Genomic DNA, 19,894 nt, shown 5'->3' with positions numbered 1-19,894 from the left:
TTTTGCACACAATGTATATAGACTCTCTTTTTTTTCTACTGTGTTAATGACTTAATTATTGTTTACTCCATGTGTAACTCTGTGTTGTCTGTTCACACTGCTATGCTTTATCTTGGCCAGGTCACAGTTGCAAATGAGAACTTGTTCTCAACTAGCCTACCTGGTTAAATAAAGGTGAAATAAAAATAAAAATAAAAAAGATAACTATTTATATGTGTAGTAAATATGTTATAAATACCCTACCAAATCCCATAAAAGAACCCAGTTTGAAAAATAAGTAGGCAAATGCACAATAGGTTTATGTGACATGCGCACTGGAGAGAGTCAGTCACCACTCCATTGCTATGCCCTCATTTATAGCACCAAAGGTCAAACTCAGATTGCAAATATTTGCTGAAGTTTGTTTATGATGTTGCAGCCGTTTTCACGCGTATTCATACTGCTAGACGTATTCCAAATGTGTATATAAAAGATCACACGTGACGCGAAAATAAATTTACAAACATTCGCATACGTTTTCTGCTCATACCATTACAACGTTACTTTATTCAGTTACATTGTAACGCCGACATGTAGCCTACTCTCCAAAGATTTAATATGGACGTTAACACAAAGGGGATTCGTTTATCTAGCCCGGGTTACCCCGATGGGGAGTTTGTATCGGGTGAAGGTGATTGCATTCATTTTGGAACAGGGCGGCCTGACGGGCGTGAGCCGGTTCTTAACAAACGTGAAGTAATTTAGCAATTGGAGTGATACATCGGATTAGTGATGAGTCGGATTCTGTGCAAAAGTGATTGCGATAAAAACGCTTTTATTTGCCTTCCCAATGAAAACTAGTTTGAACATTCAAACATTTATTTTTATGGAAAAGAGATGTTGTATGTTTCGGGACGATTGCCCGAGGGGAGCAGATTGCTGTTTGATTTGAGAAGGGCGCTCCTCCCTCCCCGCTTTTCCTCGATGACATGATGCGCCATTGCTTGGTTCAACCCGGACCAGAAAAATAGAACTCCCTGATTTCACAGCGCGCGACGGTCAGGTCCAATGATTATCCATGGGGCAATGTTCAGTTGCGTGCTCAGTAGAATGCTCTATGTTTTGTGTAGGGTGTTTGTCTTTATTCATTAAATGTTCATGTGATATTATGTCCTAATATATTGGAATACAGTATGTAGCCTATTTGCCATTGGTATTGAAACTAGTGAAAAGTATTGATCATTGAGTGATATACTAATGTTAATTGATTAAATACATTTTAAGGTGCATTTTGGATTATCTCCGTTCAACCGACAGAAACTACAGCCCCCATAGTTCCATGCAAAATCTCACAGACTCAGTTGCTCTGAAATGCATTCAGCTGGACAACAGCGCGCACACGAGTTCAGTCGGGGAAGAATTTAGGGGTAGGTTTTACCTACTTTCCTTGTCAATGTATAAAGTTGTATGTACATTGTTTTAAAACCCAATTATTGGTGTCAACTTCAGCTCGCTAACAAGTTCACCAATGTTCCCTGCAAAAAGATATTAACTCGCATGATTTAGCTAATATTAGCTGGATAATGTCAGCTACTATAGACCGTTAACGTTAGCTAAATTGTCTAGGTTAGTTGATGTTATCTGGAGCTAGCTCTCTGACATTGTTCAATAGCAAGGGGTTTATCAAAATAAGCTCAGCTACCTCTTCCAGACAAGCTTAGCTACCTTTAGCTAACTAACGTTAGGTATTCCAGACTGGAAACGTAACTAGTTAGCTAACATTGAATATGGCTCGTGCCAGCCATGCGTGCAGAACTTGCACCCCTGTTTTAGCGAATACTTTTTAAAGTAACTATGTCTGGTCTCGCATGCATTGCAATTACAAAGCTATTTAGCTTTGGTAAACTGAAATGCAAAAGCTGGTCAAGAGGTAGACGTCACAAAAGTCGTTCGTTGTGAATCTATTTTTGGAGTGTGTCAACCCCAAGTTAGTAAATCAGTCCAACAGAGAACAACAAAATTATAATACGCTGACTGCACCCAAATAATACTCGTGACCTGACAACTCAGATCTGTTTGGGTCGTTGTTTACCATGGTTGTTACTATAATACGTGTGATTTGATGACCCTGCCTGGAAAGGACAGCTTTGGACATAGGGAGTTTGGTTGAGCACCATCCCACAAAATAATGAAGAATACAGCATAAAACAAACTTTGAATGACTATTTGCAAACATTCTTGTATTTTTCAGGTTCGCAATGACCAGAGGTCCAGCTGTAAACTAGCTTGCTTTCAATCATTGTTAATCCATGGAATGGAGCAAAGGTTGACATTCTCTCATGCATACAGTATGAAAATCGCTGCAGGTAGCACTTTACCGCCATGTTCGTCATTGTGAAAAGTTTCCCTCTCACCCCCTCTGTAATGTGTAACATTGGATCCTCTGTGGAAGGGAATAGTTCTAACAGGAATCTCTACTTGTCTGCTTAGAACATCTGAATTGGTGGTTTAGGCCCTACTCTCTGGTTTCTATGAAAATTCCTATAGCAAGCCTCTTCACTATAGCAATACCACTTAGTCATTTGATACAGTCAGAGGTAGACTTGGGACCCCAGTGTCCACTGTCAGGCCACTACCATGGTGAACAAAGACGCTATGGTGAGTGGGGACAGGGCTGTGGAGGAAGAGGCTGAACTGGAGCTGAAGGAGACCTCCCCTGGAGAGCCTGACCCTGAGGTGTCTCTTCCCCCACCTGAGGACCCCTCAGACGGCCAGACCAAGACCGCCCGGACCTGGGAGTTGTCGGTGGTGTTCCTGTGTTTCTATGGGTTTATGGTGCAGCTGAAGCCTGGGGAGCCCTTTATAACACCAAACCTGCTCAGCATGGAGAAGAACTTCACCAGGGAACAGGTCAGTGATGCACAGTCATCCCCCTATAACAGTTTGTAATGTTGGTGTGGTGTGTTTTGCATGAGTGTGCAATGTGTGTAGTGTGTGTGTGCAACTATCCGTGTGTGTGTCTTAAGTGGTGGGTAGATGTGTAGGAGTTAGGGCTGCACGATGTGGGCAAATAATCGAGTTGAGAAATGTTTTTTCTTACCAAATGTTGAGATTTGATGTTAAAGATCAAAATACTAGGGTGAACTGTTGGAATCATAGAAATTGATTAACTTATATTACAAAGTAGGGCTGGGAATTGCCAGGGACCTCACAATACAATATTATCACGATACCTAGGTGCCGATATTGCGATTCGATACTGTGATTTCATTGCGATTCGATGTTCCAAACATATTGCTCACCATATGTCTGCTGCAGAGGGATGAGAGAGAGCCATGAGAAAATGAGTTTTGATCAGTCAGGGAAATAAGTGCTGAAAACAAATTGGCTCCTTCCTACTAGTGCTGGATGGAGCACTAGTAGGAAGGATTGAGAAACGTATCTTCACTCTTCCTTAGTAAACAAGTATTTTGTTAGTCGTGTCAACTATTGCTATCGGTCTTCTACTGAATAAACAAAAATGTATTTAACCTTTATTTAACTGACTTGCCTAGTTAAATAAAGGTTAAATGTAAATATTTAAAGGCCAGGGCATGTCAGTTTGACCTGAGGCCCAATTGATTTTGAGGGATATGAAAGACAATGTCCTGCGCTGGAGGCTATAGCCTTGTATGTCACGTAGAAGGACAACCCTGATATAAGCTATATCAGCTGACACGTGTTCCATCTGAATTTATACTAGGAGCTTGAACTACAACCGCTCTATCCTAAAGTAATTGAACCAGTGTTCCTTAGTCATGGAACCCACTGGACTGTAATAAGGCTATCACAGTGTGAGTGCAGTAACCCCTCCTCAGTATGGTCAGAGTTCACATTCCTACAAATTAGGCCAGAGTCTTTTTCTGATTGGTTACTGTAGGCTTGTCTGGCTCAGTATCAACTAATGAACCTAATGGCCTGACGTCTGCAGTCTCATTGGAAGGTGTCCTTGCCTACAATGTAGCATTAGTTCCAATGAAGGGGATCAGTGAAGGTTTTTGCTCCCCTCATTTCCTGTAGAGGGGATTAACGTTGTTGCATTGGCAAAAGGTGTCAGCACAGCGACAAGGTTATTCTGAACAGCATATGAGGTATGTGCATTTGTCAGTGTTCGAGGACTCTCAGGAAACTAGCCTAAATACGCAATTTGAGAACACCTGCCGGCATGTTTATAGAGCCTTCAGCTGCAACTTTTTACAAGGAGAATTGGATTCTATGTAGTCCTCTCTCTTCTATGTGGTCTCCCCTCTCATACCCGCCATTCTCTTCCTCCAGGTGACCAATGAGATCAACCCGATTCTGTCCTACTCCTACATGGCGGTGCTGGTGCCAGTCTTCCTCTTGACAGACGTCTTGCGTTACAAGCCCGTCCTGGTCCTCTCCAGCCTCAGCCACGTGGCCATCTGGCTCCTCCTCCTCCTGGGCTCCTCTCTCTTAGAGATGCAGTTCATGGAGTTCTTCTACGGCATCACCATGGCAGCACGCGTGGCTTACTCCTCCTATATCTTCTCCCTGGTCACCCCAGAGCTCTACCAACGCGTGGCCAGCTACTCACGCTCTTGCGTCCTCATGGGGGTGTTTGCCAGCTCGGTGCTGGGCCAGGTGCTGATATCCGTGGGCAGGCTCTCCTTCGCCACGCTCAGTGTTGTCTCCTTGGCCTTGGTGTCCTTCGGCCTGGTGCTCTCCTGCTGCCTGCCCTGGCCCAAGAGGTCCCTGTTCTTCAACAGGGCCCACCACGCTGCCCAGAGGAACCTCCAGGAGCAGGCTGCCGCCCAGTCAGAGCTGGCCAGGATGAAGCAGGGTGAAGCGGACTTGGGTTCAGGTGACACACCCTCCCTGGCCCCCCTCAGCTCTGGTTCCTCCTGGAGGGACTCAGTGTTTATTCAGATGCTGACGGAGCTGAGGAACATGCCGCGGAGGCCCAGCCTGAGACTGTGGAGCCTGTGGTGGGTATTCAACTCCGCTGGCTACTACCTGGTGCTGTTGTACGTCCATGTCCTGTGGAACAAGGTGTACCCCGCCACGGAGAACAAACACGTCTACAACGGAGGGGTGGAGGCTGTCTCCACACTACTGGGTGAGGGATCCATTTCCCTAGGTTTTAGTCTGGGTACAAAGGCCCTCCAAAGACAGGTATACAAGTGTTTTAATGACCAATGTGTAGCATTCACCTGGGTCTTCACTGTCTGACAGGGTTGGAGCCTGTGTTCTCCAAGTCAATGATTCCTACAAAATATTAACACCCCTACAGCAGTTGGCAGAGGTAGTAGTGAGAGCACCATGGCAACATGCTTCAAGGTACATATTTTCTCAGTCAAATGAGTTGTCTTAGACCAGGGTTTCCCATCTCCAGTTCTCCAGTACCCCCAACAACACACGTTGTTGTAGCCCCAGGCTAACTCGCCTGATTCAATAGTTGACAAGTAGAATCAGGTGTGCTTGTCTGGGGCCACAACAAAAATGCGCACTGTTGGGGGACTGGAGTTGGGAAACACTGTTTTAGACTGACCCCTCTCCAATTATTTAATTATGACTGAAATGACATGACCTAAACAGCTGACAAGGACAGGAGACATACAAAGCCCATCAATCTAGGAAGAGGAATTCCCATGAAGTAGAATGTGGTGAGACAACAGAAGTCTAACCAGTCACGTTCTGTTGACAGGTGGTGGAAGATGACAATGGTTTAGGTGTTGATCACACAGGGAGATGACGCCAGACAATGTGCTGCTCCCCATAGTCATTTAGTAGAATTATTTTATTGATGCCTAATATTAACATAAAGGCTTACTGAACCAGCAGTCCCCTCTGTTTGCCTTGATATGATAATGTCAAACTGTGACCCTGAGTCCACACACAGCATTTATTAAATGAAGTTCCCCCAAGCCTTAATCACCTACTCAGTCATGAACTTAGTCAGCTTATCTTCTTCGACTAACTCCACCTCGTTAACTCTGTCCCAGGTGCGATCACGTCATTTGCAGCGGGCTTCGTGAAGATCCGCTGGAACGTGTGGTCTGAGCTGGTGATCGGCGTCATCACTGCTCTACAGGCTGGCCTGCTGCTCCTCATGGGGACCACCAGCAACATCTGGGTCTGCTATGTGGCCTACTCCCTCTTCAGGGGTTTCTACCAGTTCCTCGTGCCCATCGCCATGTACGTTTCCTTAGGTCTACTTTTATTTAAAGTCGTTGTATACGTATAATGGGATTTGGGGGATATTCATGTTCAGACGTGTGCAGTGCATGAATGCATTGTCATAGAACTGTCACGTCTTTCTTACTATAGGCTGTACATTTAATCTGCTGACTATCCTGTTGTGGTGTTTGTAGTTTCCAGATCGCCTCGTCGCTCACCAAGGAGCTGTGTGCCCTGGTGTTTGGGGTCAACACTTTCCTGGCGACCGTTCTGAAGACCATCATCACCCTCATCGTCTCTGACAAGAAGGGTCTGGGACTAGACGTGCACTCCCAGGTCAGTCACACACACTCTGACTACAACCACGCTCAGACGACTTCCTGCAAGCTGACGTCACCCATATAGGAACACCATATGTTTTCTAATGGGTGCTGTTCTGTTCTCCAATAGTTCCTGGTCTACTTCTTCTACTTTGCCTTGCTGACGGTTATCTACCTGGGCTGTGCTGCCTGGGTCATCATTCACCACTACAGGAACCAATCGGCAGGAGGGAGAGGGGACACAGACCAGGCCACGCCCACTGAGCTATGTTCCGTACCATCAAACCCCTCAGAGATGGAACCTCTGTCCAATGGGAACAATGTGAAGGCCTGAAAGGGATATTGTGGAATGATGGCAGTGAAGCCCTTTATCTACTTCCCCAGAGTCAGATTGGAGACTATTTTTATGTATCTGCATGCAGTTAGAAGGAATTTGCTAACTAGCGTTAGCGTAATGACTGGAAGTCTATCGGAACAGCTAGCATGCAAGTTGTCCCTGTAGACTTCCTGTCATTGCGCTAGCTAACGCTAGTTGGCATTGGCTCGCGAAACTACCTCTAACTTCTTTCATACTGGATGCAGAGACATAAAAATGATATCCATGAGTTCATCTGACTGTGTGGAAGTAGATAAAGGGTCTCCTTGCCAAAATCCTCAACTATCCCTTGAACATTGTCATCTTTACATCAACACCTAAACCCCCTACACTGACTTTGAGTGGTCTAAACTGTCTGGGAATCTCTGCTACGGTTTCCACACGACTGCACAAGGACAGATGAGACTTAGAGGTAAGTCGAAACCTCATGACACTTCGTTGGATGTGTTGGGGGAGTGTAGTTTACCAGTATTAGTGAACAGTCACTGTTCTCAGCCCTTAGTGCCTTATCCGTTATATCCAATGTGTATTCAGTTCACCAAAAGGATGTTATTATGGAATACATATATTTTTTTAAAGAATTACAGGCAGGGCCCACCTACATTACTACAAGATAATAAAAAAGCTCACTCGATCGAGCCTAATGGTCTTGTAAGCAGCGGTGGAAAAAGTACCAACTTGTCATACTTGATTAAAAGTAAAGATACCTTCATAGAAATGACTCAAGTAAAAGTCTAAAAGTATTTTGTTTTAAATAAACTTAAGTATTAAAAAGTAAGAGTATAAATAATTTCAAATGACGTATTAAGCAAATCAGATGGCACAATTGCATTTTTCTTCATCAGTAGCCAGGGGGACACTCCAACACTGAGACATTTTGTGTTTAGTGAGTCCTCCAGATCAGAGGCAGTAGGGATGACCAGGGTTTGTTCTCTTGATAAGTGTGTGAATTGGACCACTTTTCTGTCCTGTTAAGCATTCAAAATATAGCAAGTACTTTTGGGTGTCAGGGAAAATGTATGGAGTAAAAAGTACATTATTTTCTATAGGAATGTAGTGACGTAAAATTTGTCAAAAATAGAAATAGTAAAGTACAGATACTTCTTAAGTAGTACTTAAGTATTTTTTTACAAATCACATTATTGTGGGAGCACCTCTAAGAGAATGAATTAGGCTGTTTGGGAAGGTTTGCATCCTAAGCAACCTGCCTCAACATTGTTTTCGAAGTACAATAGACCAGCATATAGCTACTGTAGTAGCTACATTTAAGGAATTTTATTTTTCGGCTTTAGACCAATCCCTACATCTCACTCAAACAGTGTTTTGTTTTTAATAGTCAGTTTGGGCCTAGTTGTCAGCCTAATGTTCTCAGAGAGACTGTTGACATGTACTATGTAGTGGCTGCTTTGCTCTTCTTATCCCAGAAACATCCCAAATGGTGTTGTCCACTGTTGATTATGTTCAGAGTTTTCCAAATACAGGGTAATCATATGTTCCCTGATGTTAAAGCATGTTTGTTTTCGTAACTCTGACTGAGAAAATAATAATCTCAATTAGAGGGGACCAATAGGAAATGATCTACAGAAACAGTCTAACTAATTCTATTGGACTACTTCTTCTACTGATGGAACAATAGCCTGTTATATTCAGCAAATGATTCACTGTTTGCGATCATTAGGAATTCTCGACAATTGCTGCAATTGTATTGATTAGCGCAAACCATATTTTTGAATCTGTGTGTCTATTGTTAGCTGTACAGAAGTCCTCCAGTGAGAGAGGTGTGCCTTACAGGATCATGATTACTATGTGATCACATTAGCACTGCTTTAGATTAAGTAGACATGTGACAGGATGCATTTTTGGGCTGCTGAATCTTCATGAAGATTTTTCTTTGAAAAGTGTAAAAGGATTTTCTAAATGAAGCCCTTTTGTGTGTATGTTCACTACACTCCCATTGTCTTAGGTTTAATCAGCGATTGCTTGTGAACAAAGCAGATGCCAATTGTTTTAGGGCCTTCAAACTAACAATGTCAGTGGATTCTTTTTGATTTCACCTTTATTTAACCAGGTAGGCCAGTTGAGAACAAGTTATGCTTGCTGCCAGTGAGTAATTCAATGCACCTTGTGTCAGGAAGTGTTTTAGCTACCATGTTGTGTGTAGTTTTGCTTACGGAGGGTGGGGTACGTTGAGCCATTTTTTACGTTCAGCATCACTACGAGATCTATTGTATTCTTTCTAACAAAGATATCTACATATATTTCAGGATGTTGTGTATCCCTGGAAATAATCCAAATTCATGTAAACTTTACAGTTTTGAAAACAGGTTGTCTGGGGGAAAAAAGTGGTCTCTTGGCATTCGGGTAAATTGAGCCACGGAATAGAGCAAGTTAAGCCGCATAGAAATGTCTCTACTGAATGAAATATTACCAAAACCTTTTAAAAATAATATCTATCTTTATTTCCCGAACACAATTGCTTTTTCTTTTTAATAATTTTAAGCACCTTTTTAACACAGGCTCCTAACAAACACTTTGTACTTCATATATATATATATATATATATATATATTTTTTTAACTTTGGCCAGGCCCTGTTACCTCATCCCAGCGATAATGCCTTGCATTATGCCTGGGAAGAAAACACTTCAATTGGCTCAACTTTTACCCCAAGGCAAACATTTGGATTATATTAGCACACACAGATACAATAATTTCATGCTTATGTATAGAATAATCTTAAAATGATCTACTTGGCTTTAGATACAAGCATCATGAAACCTCTATAACAGAAAATAATTTGACTTGGTGAAAATCTTTTCTTTTTTACTTTACTTTTTTCATGTGGTTTCTTCCTTCAGACTCAATGAAATGATGACCCTCTTCCTAGATATTTGGTCAAATTATAACATTTTGTGTATGGTTTCCTAGAAACAAGGGTGGCTATCCCACTCTCCCCTATTTTTGTTTAAATGTTTTCATGCAGATTTGTCTTTTCTCCCCCAGCAGTGCTAATCATAAATTCATTGTCATCTATTGTAATAGGAAGCCCTCATGAATGTGAATGTGTAAACTGGAGTATAGTTGTTATGAACTACTGCAAATGAGTTTTGAGGATTTAGCAATGAGCTGGCAGACTTTTATTCTGCATGGTATTTTCCAGAATTTTCTAATTAGCTATTTTGTTTAAATGCAGGGGTTCTCAAACGTTTTTGCTTCGTGACCCACCAATTGTGCTGTGTTTTGAGTCTCCACCCACCATAAGGGTCGAGTAGTAAAAAACAAACACACACAGACCAAAGCATAAATACAAAATATGATCTTGGCAGCGGACACTATTTTGCAGTTTCAAAGCTAATCCCCTGCAATTTCACATCCTGCCATGGAGTTGAAATAACATTTTATTGCAATTTTAAAACCAATTTCCAGCAATTCTATGCATTTTGCCATGGAGCTGAAATTTTGTTTGCTTTTAAGCAAATTTCATACAATTCTATTATGCATTTTGACATGTTATGTTGGTACATAAGAACACCAACCATCAGTGGAGGCCTGATTGTCTAGCTTTTATTTTGTTGATTGTAAATTCTCAGATTATAGGCTATTATTGAAAAATGTATAGGTCCGTTCTCTTTTCTGCATCCCATCCCACAGTTTGGGAACTACTGTTTTAATGGAACAATTTATTTATCTGTGTATAAGAGTGAAATTGGGTTTTCTTAAATGTTTGTCACAGGAAATAAAATGCAAAATGAAGTTGAAAAATGTAAATATCTTTTCGGCCTATGTTTATTCTTTGGAATCTGACAACTCTGGGAACTCATATCTGGTGTACCCTTTACATTCTAAATGTGTTTATACCATACTTAAAGTACGCCCATAAATGCAGATTACACCTAACCTATTTTGTTTTTTTAATTGAAGTTGCCTTTAGTTTAATTGCTGTGCATAGAAAGTGGTTTGCTGAATTCCTGTCCCCTTGAGTATTCTTAGGACCATCTTACTACAAACTGAGAAATCATGTCAGAATATAGACTATAGTAGTTTGAGTGCCTATTAATTACATGCAGGGTGGATAAAAGATGTGTGTGAACAATACAAGCACTTAACTTGAGAACGCTATGCAACTTGAACTTTGCACTATTCTCTAATTGATTTAAAAGGTCATATCTCAAGGTAGGTTTCAGCCTATAGTGATGAGGTTGTAGAGTATACAATGATTTTTACATGGTCATATGGCCTCGTAAACAAATACAAAGGTATGAGATTAATTGCACCTAATGGTCTATATGCCGTGCAGTATACTAGCCAACGAGTTCAGTATAGGATAAGATTTGTAACGTTAACTGTCAGAATTGTTCATGTTTAATATTGTCACACTGACTTCAATCAATGCCGAAAATATACACTTTGGGTGAATGACTGTGAACCTATTTTGTTGCTGTAAAAAAACTGACTCATGTCAACATTTTATTTTGATTTACAAATAAATCAGTTTGTTTTTCCAATGTGGCATTTGTTTTTTGTTTTTAATAAACGTTGATGACATTGAAACTCCTCACCAGGGTCATACACCGGTTAATTCAGTGAGCTGCAATGCTTTGGTCTTTGGATTAAAAGCCTTATTTAATTTCCATCACAGTGCATAGACATGAAAAACACTTAAGAGCACTTTTGAGGATTTTGAAACGCAAAAGGACATTGCAAAACAAAAACATTGGCATTTGATTTTTGATACAAAATGTCATGATTCTTGGCCCAGACTCATCTCTTCCTCTGTCAATACATAGATCCATGGAGTACATTACTGAAAAGTGTGAATGTTAAAACTACTTAACAAAATGTTAATCGCAAAATAAATACTCCTTTTGTTATCAAAACATTTGAAATATCCTGTTCCCTTTTGATGTCCGCTAGAAAAATAAAACCATCCAACATTTATGACAATGTTATAGATAGTGCTTCAAAAACTGGTTATATGTACTGATTACAACAATGTAAAGTGAATAAAAAATTACAACATTGGATAATAAACATTTAATGTACAATACTGTAACAATTAGCTTGTTGGACTCTTGTTGAACAGAATGTGTCCTGTTTAATCTGTAGGTGTGGTTTGATTCTAGGGCAAACTGTTAAAAGGCTATAGACTTTCTATAGTGCGGGTATTATGCTTTTGAGGGTAAGACCACAAAAAAATAAATGTACATTGTGATAGTCTGTTATCTAACCCCCAATGAACATGGCTTTCCGAAGTGGACAGTGAAAGGAGAAGTGGAATGAATACAAACTCTACTGAAACAGTAGAGGTGTTTACAGAACAGCGATTTAGGTGCAGGGGGTCGGGGTGGGCTGTTTAGTCAGCTGCGATCAGTGTAAAAAGGGGGTGGCTTGGGGGGGGTGTCGATCTCTTAGCCTGGTTGTCGCTGTTCTTGATCAACCCCATATTATGGATATTTGGCCAGCTGGACTGAGTGTATTGAGAAGGGGAATGTAGCTGTTATATACAAAGCACCATTGTGTGTGTGTACGTATCAGTGGAGGCTCCTCAGAGGAGGAAGGGGAGGACCATCCTCAGTGAAATTTCATAAAAATGTAAACAGAAACATTCAAGTTATACTTTTTAGATAAGAATATATTTAGTATAGTTTTATGTCACCAAATAATTGATTAAAATACACTGTTTTGCAATGGTCTACAGTAACTTCAAAAGCACTGTCTGGGGTAGCACCATGGTGTAGCCGGAGGACAGCAAGCTTCCATCCTCCTCTGACTTCAATACAAAACCGAGGAGGCTTGTAGTCCTCACCCCCTTCCATAGACATACATGGTAATTATGACCACTTCCGGAGGAAGTCCTCCAACCGATCAAAGCTTTTAGGATCAGAGAACAAACAGTGTGTTGTATTGGGATTGTGCCACAGAGCATTATGGGGATTCTATGTGTTGAGAAGCTTGGTGACATTGTCGGATAGAGATTGAGTGAACAGTGATAGTTAAGCAATTTTGGTATTTTATTCAATTCAAATTTTTTTTTTTTCAAATGACAGGAGACAGAAGAGGTATATAAATTGTTTTCTTGGTTTTAGAACTTAATTTTTGTGTCCAGCTAGTGCAACTGATTTAACTTTTTTTAAAGTTAGCCTCGCTAACTTCAGTAGCTAGCTATCTACCAGCGTGAAGTGTGCAGTTTGTGGACTTTGTTGAAGAACCCCTTTCATTCTCTGGGGTACACGGAAAAGGGAGGGTCGACCACTGCCTGAGATCAGTTTCATGAAGAAAGATGAAAAGGTGAGGGCGTTCAATACCAACTGGTATCAAAAGTAAAGCTGGTAACAGGGAGCCTTTCATCAAGCTGCCTGTGTTGCTGGCCTTGCCTGCTTTAGGGAAAGTCTGAGCCTTGGTGGAAAGGTGGGTACAGTGACCTGAAGAACATCGATCGTTCAGCTAAACGGCAAAACAAAAGCAGGGAGAATATAAATGCAGACATTCAAGCTTCTGGGAATAAGCTGCATCGATAGAGGACATGACGAGAGGGGACATTCCCGCCAACAAGGGCAACTACAAGGAGCTTGCAGAGGTAATTGCACATTAGAATGCTTTACTTGTTGAACATATCGACCTTTCAACTTGTTTTTTCTAGGATGTGGAAAACAATTGAGAATGATTTGATAGCTTCATCGGATCATCCATAAACATTTTGATTAAAGAGAGGTTGACACAGCACATTTTTCCGCGTGCACTCAAGTAAGCTTTCCACTTTCCTCCGGTATTTATTTAGCAAAGAACACAATCACTCCGGACAGACACAAGTAAAAACTCATGACATAAATGTTGCAGCAGCCCAGGCACACCTGAACGCTAGACATCGGACATGCTGTATGGGATGAAAACGAGACTATATTTCAGTCTGATCAACCTTTTTTTACAACTAATTAATCACTGGCATACTTTATAGTGTCCAGAGTTTTCCTAGTTAGGTTACCATATAAGGAAAAACTCCAGGCCCCAGTTGGGGTAAAAATTGCCCCACCGCTCTGGGACCTATGGTGCTTGCAGTTGTCAGTTATGGTCAGGCATGTGGATGATCAGGGCTTTAATCAGGAACTTTTCTTGGGCTACTTTGATGTGTCAAGTGGGCGAGATGCGCCGCAGTCTGTGTTTGACAGGAGTTTTCTTGGGCTACTTTGATCAAGTTAATGAATTTTGAGATGTCTGAGTTTAACTTCATAGAGAAACTTGTTGTCCAAACCTATGACGGCGCAGCTGTAATGGAATGTATCGGCTATTTGTATTTCCAGGAAGTCCCTCCTGTTCCCTGATTAAGAGGTGATGATCACTCCACAACCATTGTCAACTATCTCCTTACATGAACTGAAGCCATGTCTCATGTGCCCGCTCCTCCACTGGCACATTGAATGTTTCCTCTCCAAGCACTGAGTACCCCTATCAATTTTCTCTCATTCCTGTATTTCGAGACAAACACAATCACATTATTTCACATCAATGACTTTACTCCTTGCTTGGACTAACTCATTCTTAGCCCTTTTGTCTAACTGTGTAGTGTGTTGTGTTATTGTTTGTCTTTTTAGGCAAATCCTGTCCTGCACTGGTCAAGCCTCTGAACACCTCAACTCATGCCTCATACCCTCATTCAATCACTGCTGTGGTCCCTTTCCAACACTGTAAGTAGCCCTCATTCCCATTCCCCATAGTAGTGTACTATAAATGTCTTTATTAAATGTTTTAGGTTAAAATAATTAGTCATTGACGATTTTTGAAACACACTTTGTTGTCCCTGTGCGTTCCACACCTATACCCTGGGTCTACCCTCCTATTTATTTTAAGTCACCAGCCTCCACTGGTAGGTACGTTTTGTTAGGCCTCCTGGATTGGCTGATGTGTTTGTGTGGGTGTTTCATTATGCTTATCTCTTGATCTGGCTGTAGTGTGTGTGCGTTTGGTTGGTCAGTCCTATCTCTTGAACTGTCCGATGTAGCTGTTCTCGATGCAGAGCACAGCGTAGGAGCTGTGACAGCTGCTGGTTCTCTGTTGGAGGAGCTGGCCCCTTGTAGAGAGGAGGCCATGCCCGTCAGCGCACGCTCCCCTATACGCCACGTCTCACAGTAGTTATCCACCTGGCCGTGCCCCCTGCTGGTCGAACCGTGCCATATCATCTTGTCTGGCCTGGGTAAGGAGAGGGAATAAGGAGAGAGAACGAGATGAAGGGATGAATCATCATATTTTTGCTTCCATTCACTTTCTCAGCTGTTAACTTTACATAACTTATCAATGCCTCCTTTATGGGTGTTGTAAAAGAGAGGTTTTGATATTTTGTATAGTGAGTGATATGTAGAAGTGTAGTTTATCACCATGTGCCGTCTGTGAAAATGTCTTTGCCATCGAAGGAGTAGATGGGTACATTGTCCTTCACTCTGCCCTCTGAGTCACTGAAGATGGCCTCCCAACTGTCAAACAGGACCTCATCCTATAGAGGGGACAGACAAATGGTTAGGGACAGTTGCAGCCAATTACTTAAATGATATGGAATGATACTGGGATTCTGAATGAAGCTGAAAATGCATCTCAGTCTTAGCTGACAGTACCTTTAGGTTGACGATGGGCATGCGGTCTCTGTCTGACTTGCGGACGATGCTGTAAAGGTCCTGGAGCTTGGAGGAGAGGAAAGCCCGGAAGGTTCCCTTCAGCCCGATGGCCCGAGCCTGGTTGAAACACAGGAAGTCTGCCCCTCTGATACCCCGCATGTTACCCCCTGGGGGCGTTCAGGGCGACCAGGTGAATCTGCAGAAGGAAAGAAGAAGAAGAAAAGTCTGCTTTTAAAAACGTGCTTCCCATCACATCCACAATCAGAAGTATTTCAGCAGTGGCATGTTTTTAGGTTACATTTATGACTTTTAAATCACTGGCTACTCACGCTTGGGCCTGACGTGTGTTGGTGGCTGGGGGTCTCAGGAGGTCTGGGTCTGCGTTGTGGGGTTACAGGGTAGCGGGTGTCTGTGTAAACCGGGTTCTGTGGGACAGGGGCTGGCTGGGGCTGAACAGGGTCAGGGTTGTGCTGTCGGTCTGTATAACTGGGGTACCGTGGATCAGTGTGTGAGGGGTATCTGGGATCTGAATGTGAGGGGTAGCGCGGATCTGGCTGAGCTGGGTAGCGTGGATCAGGCTGGGCTGGGTAGCGTGGATCAGGCTGGGCTGGGTAGCGTGGATCAGGCTGGGCTGGGTAGCGTGGATCTGGCTGGGCTGGGTAGCGTGGATCTGGCTGGGCTGGGTAGCGTGGATCCGTCTGGGCTGGGTAGCGTGGATCCGGCTGAGCTGGGTAGCGTGGATCCGGGTGAGTCGAATAACGTGGGTCAGGGTGAACAGGGTGTTGTCCCTCAGGCTGTGGCTCGTGGGGGTCTAGCTGTCTGGGGGGTTGCTCTGTGGCCGTGTTAGAGGGATGGTCTGGCTGGTAGTAGACCACTGGAGGAGGGTCGACAGCTGCTACCTCATTACCCTTCAGATGGATACAGGCAGAGAAATCATGTCAATAAGATTCACTAATGTGATTAATAACTTCATTAATTGATTCCTTCACTGTCACAATAGTTTGTCAGCATTTCTCAAGTGCACATTTCCAACGACTTACCTGGTCAGGGGGTAAAGCTATGTATGGTCCAAGCTGAAAGGTAAAACTTCCAAGTTAATCATGTAAACTAACAAAGGATGAAGGTGTTGTATTTTATAAATATAGTGGCTTGCATCCATTACACCGGTAAACACTGCACCTGGATTTGCCGGAAGCCATTTCGTACTCTGATGTAAAAGTCTGTTTGGTCGACCAGATACACCAGCGTCCCCTCTGCCTGTCGTCTGGCCGTGGCTGTCATCGTGTCATATGACCTCAGGACCATCACCTGTTCAAACGTGGACGACAAGGAGCTAAATGATGCCACATCCTGGAAGTGGTGTATATATCATCACAGTGAGGCCCAGTCCAGAAACAGGCCCTAACCTCCTAGACCCTATACTAGGAATGAAGGGGTTAACAGACTCACCCCAGAGGAGTGTCCATCAGTTCCAGGTGGGCCAGGAGGGCCCGGAGGTCCAGGGATGCTGATGGCTGAGATGTAAAAAGATCATTCATTGAAGCTGTTAACCAAGGAGCTACTGTACTTCATGTCACCAGAAGGTTGTGTTCCTGCCTATGTACTGTATGTATGAGTGTGTGTGCGAGAGAGTACGCCTCACTCTGTGTTGGCCTGTAGGCTCCAGGTGAGGAGGATGATCCTGAAGGTCCGGGGGGCCCCGGTGGGCCTGGGTTCCCTTGCCTGCCTTCGTACCCTCTTCCTGGGTTACCTGGAGGGCCCTGGGGCCCTGAAGGACCGATGATGGACTCTCCCTTTGGCCCCTGGAGATCGATAGATCTTGCTCATTAAAACTTTCTAATTGAATTCCATTGTACATGTCTTTTGATGCAAGGCACTGATAAAACGTGGAGAATGCAGTAAAATAAAATGGCTGTTGTTGTTCAGTGGTTATTCTTACCGGAAGTCCTGGAGGTCCAGGTTGACCACCCTGTCCACCGTAACCGCCACCATAATATCCTCCGGCTGGCTCGCCCTTCTCCCCCTTCATCCCAGAGTCTCCTCTCTCTCCCTTCATCTCCCTCTGCAGGGACACACACACCCCACGTCATTTGACCTCACATCAAACACATAGAGACGCATGGCGGGTATGTAGTTTCGTCACTTACCTTGAAGGTGTAGATGTCAAAGTTGGACGTGAGACCTAGAGTGGAGACGATAGAACGTGAGTTCAATCAGCTCAATCTCGTGTGTTAGTACACCCAAGGCCAGCGGAGGTAAATAACTAGCTGGTTTTACTGTACCTGGTACCCCGGGTATTCCTGGTACTCCACGATCACCTTTGTCTCCTTTGGAGTCTGATGGGTGGAGGAAAAAGGCCAACATGTAATCCAACACATGACATCGTTTTACATGTAACGTTCTATGTCATGGTGTGGGACTGGCCAATGAGAATGAGTTGACTTACCAGGATATAACCGTGAGACATCATCCCTCTGAGTGTGAAACAGAACAAAGGGGAGAAGAGTTACACTACTGTACCTTGGAAAGAGACCCTATCAATTTGTAAACCCACATTAGTGACTTTGTGGGTTTTAACAACCTGACGGACTACAGCATATAACTCACAACACCAACGTCTGGGAAAGATACAATACTGGATCAGACATCTACTCACATTGAACCTGTCCAGAGGTACTGCTGGCCCGGGGGGTCCGGGTGGGCCAGGTGGTCCTGGAGGACCCTGAAAACATGGATCAATCTGGGTGAAACTGATGCCCTGTCTGGGTCATGACGGTCTAACCATACCACTGTATGAATCCCATCAATCACCAACCAGCGGTGTCATACTTACTCCATATCCTCCAGTCCCTCCCGCTGAATCCCCCCTCTCTCCTTTGACACCATTCAACCCAGGACGGCCCTGTAACCAACACACTGGTTCACATCCAGCAGCAGTCCATCACCATGTTAATACAATGGGAAATAGCACACTTGGATTCTTTCTAAGTCACACTTCAGTGCCATTGAGCAGACACTTTTATTCAAAGCGACTTAGTCATGTGTGCATATATTTTTACATGTGGGTGGTCCTGGGAATCAACTCACTGTCTTGGCATTGCAAGCGCAATGCCAAGACATGCTCTACCAACTGAGCTACAGAGCACCACCACTTGGCTAATAGCTGAACAGAGATACTTACCGGTCTACCTGGCATGCCTATATCTCCCTTTAGGCCAGCTGGACCATAGGGACCCTATAGAGACAGAGAAGAATATAAATCTACCAGCTGGACCCTATAGAGACAGAGAAGAATATAAATCTACCTGCTGGACCCTATAGAGACAGAGAAGAATATAAATCTACCAGCTGGATAGAGACAGAACAATATAAATCTACCAGCTGGACCCATAGAGACAGAACAATATCAATATACCAGCTGGACCCTATAGAGACAGAACAATATAAATCTACCAGCTGGACCCCATAGAGACAGAACAATATCAATATACCAGCTGGACCCTATAGAGACAGAACAATATAAATATACCAGCTGGACCCTATAGAGACAGAGAAGAATATAAATCTACCAGCTAGAGACATAACAATATCAATATACCAGCTGGACCCTATAGAGGCAGAACAATATAAATCTACCAGCTGGACCCTATAGAGACAGAGAAGAATATAAATCTACCAGCTGGACCCTATAGAGACAGAACAATATACATCTACCAGCTGGACCCCCTATAGTGACAGAACAATATAAAACAATATAGAGACAGAACAATCTACCAGCTGGACCCTATAGAGACAGAACAATATAAATCTACCAGCTAGAGACAGAACAATATAAATCTACCAGCTGGACAGAGACAGAACAATATAAATCTACCAGCTGGACTATAGAGACCAATATAAATCTAGAGACAGAGACAGAATATAAATCTACCAGCTGGACCCTATAGAGACAGAACAATATAAATCTAGCTGGACCCTATAGAGACAGAACAATATAAATCTACCAGCTGGAATAGAGACAGAACAATATAAATCTACCAGCTGGACCTATAGAGCTGGACAGAGACAGAATATAAATCTACCAGCTGGACCCTATAGAGACAGAACAATATAAATCTACCAGCTGGACCCTATAGAGACAGAACAATATAAATCTACCAGCTGGACCCTATAGAGACAGAACAATATAAATCTACCAGCTGGACCCTATAGAGACAGAACAGAAATATAAATCTGGACTATAGAGACAGCTACCAGGACCCTATAGAGACAGAACAATATCAAGAACCAGCTGGATATAGAGACAGAACAATATCTACCAGCTGGACCCTATAGAGACAGAACAATATACATACCAGCTGGACCCTATAGAGACAGAACAATATAAATCTACCAGCTGGAGACCCATTTATAGTGACAGAACAATATAAATCTACCAGC

The 19,894-nt window shown here is 43.0% G+C and overlaps 1 protein-coding gene and 1 pseudogene across 2 annotated transcripts; one reads left to right on the top strand and one right to left on the bottom strand.

Annotated features, from left to right (window-relative positions):
* The first annotated feature begins 1,354 nt into the window (after window positions 1-1,354).
* LOC135533194 (reduced folate transporter-like) lies at window positions 1,355-11,804 on the top strand. Of its 2 annotated transcripts, XM_064960590.1 has the most exons (6): window positions 1,355-1,406; window positions 2,231-2,889; window positions 4,294-5,095; window positions 5,982-6,174; window positions 6,351-6,492; window positions 6,607-11,804. In XM_064960590.1, exons 2-6 carry the CDS (start codon window positions 2,617-2,619, stop codon window positions 6,808-6,810), a joined length of 1,614 nt encoding a protein of 537 aa, XP_064816662.1. In that variant the 5' UTR covers window positions 1,355-1,406; window positions 2,231-2,616; the 3' UTR covers window positions 6,811-11,804. The 2 variants fall into 2 exon arrangements, with proteins under 2 accessions (XP_064816662.1, XP_064816663.1); XM_064960591.1 differs by lacking the exon at window positions 1,355-1,406 and having other exon boundaries at window positions 1,893-2,889.
* Window positions 11,805-14,050: 2,246 nt separating this feature from the next.
* Window positions 14,051-19,894, bottom strand: part of LOC135533198 (collagen alpha-1(XVIII) chain-like) — a 7,359-nt pseudogene continuing 1,515 nt past the window's right edge.

This window comes from Oncorhynchus masou, unplaced genomic scaffold (genome assembly GCF_036934945.1).
Source record: "Oncorhynchus masou masou isolate Uvic2021 unplaced genomic scaffold, UVic_Omas_1.1 unplaced_scaffold_2282, whole genome shotgun sequence".
NCBI classification, from domain to species: Eukaryota; Metazoa; Chordata; class Actinopteri; order Salmoniformes; family Salmonidae; genus Oncorhynchus; species Oncorhynchus masou.
This window is presented reverse-complemented; position numbering and strand designations above follow the sequence as displayed.

Coding starts and splice junctions, on each gene's coding strand:
- LOC135533194 (XM_064960590.1), top strand. CDS start 2,617: ATGGTGAACAAAGACGCTATGGTGAGTGGGGACAGGGCTGTGGAGGAA. Junction 2,890..4,293: donor AGAACTTCACCAGGGAACAG/GTCAGTGATGCA, acceptor CTCTTCCTCCAG/GTGACCAATGAGATCAACCC. Junction 6,493..6,606: donor GACTAGACGTGCACTCCCAG/GTCAGTCACACA, acceptor GTTCTCCAATAG/TTCCTGGTCTACTTCTTCTA.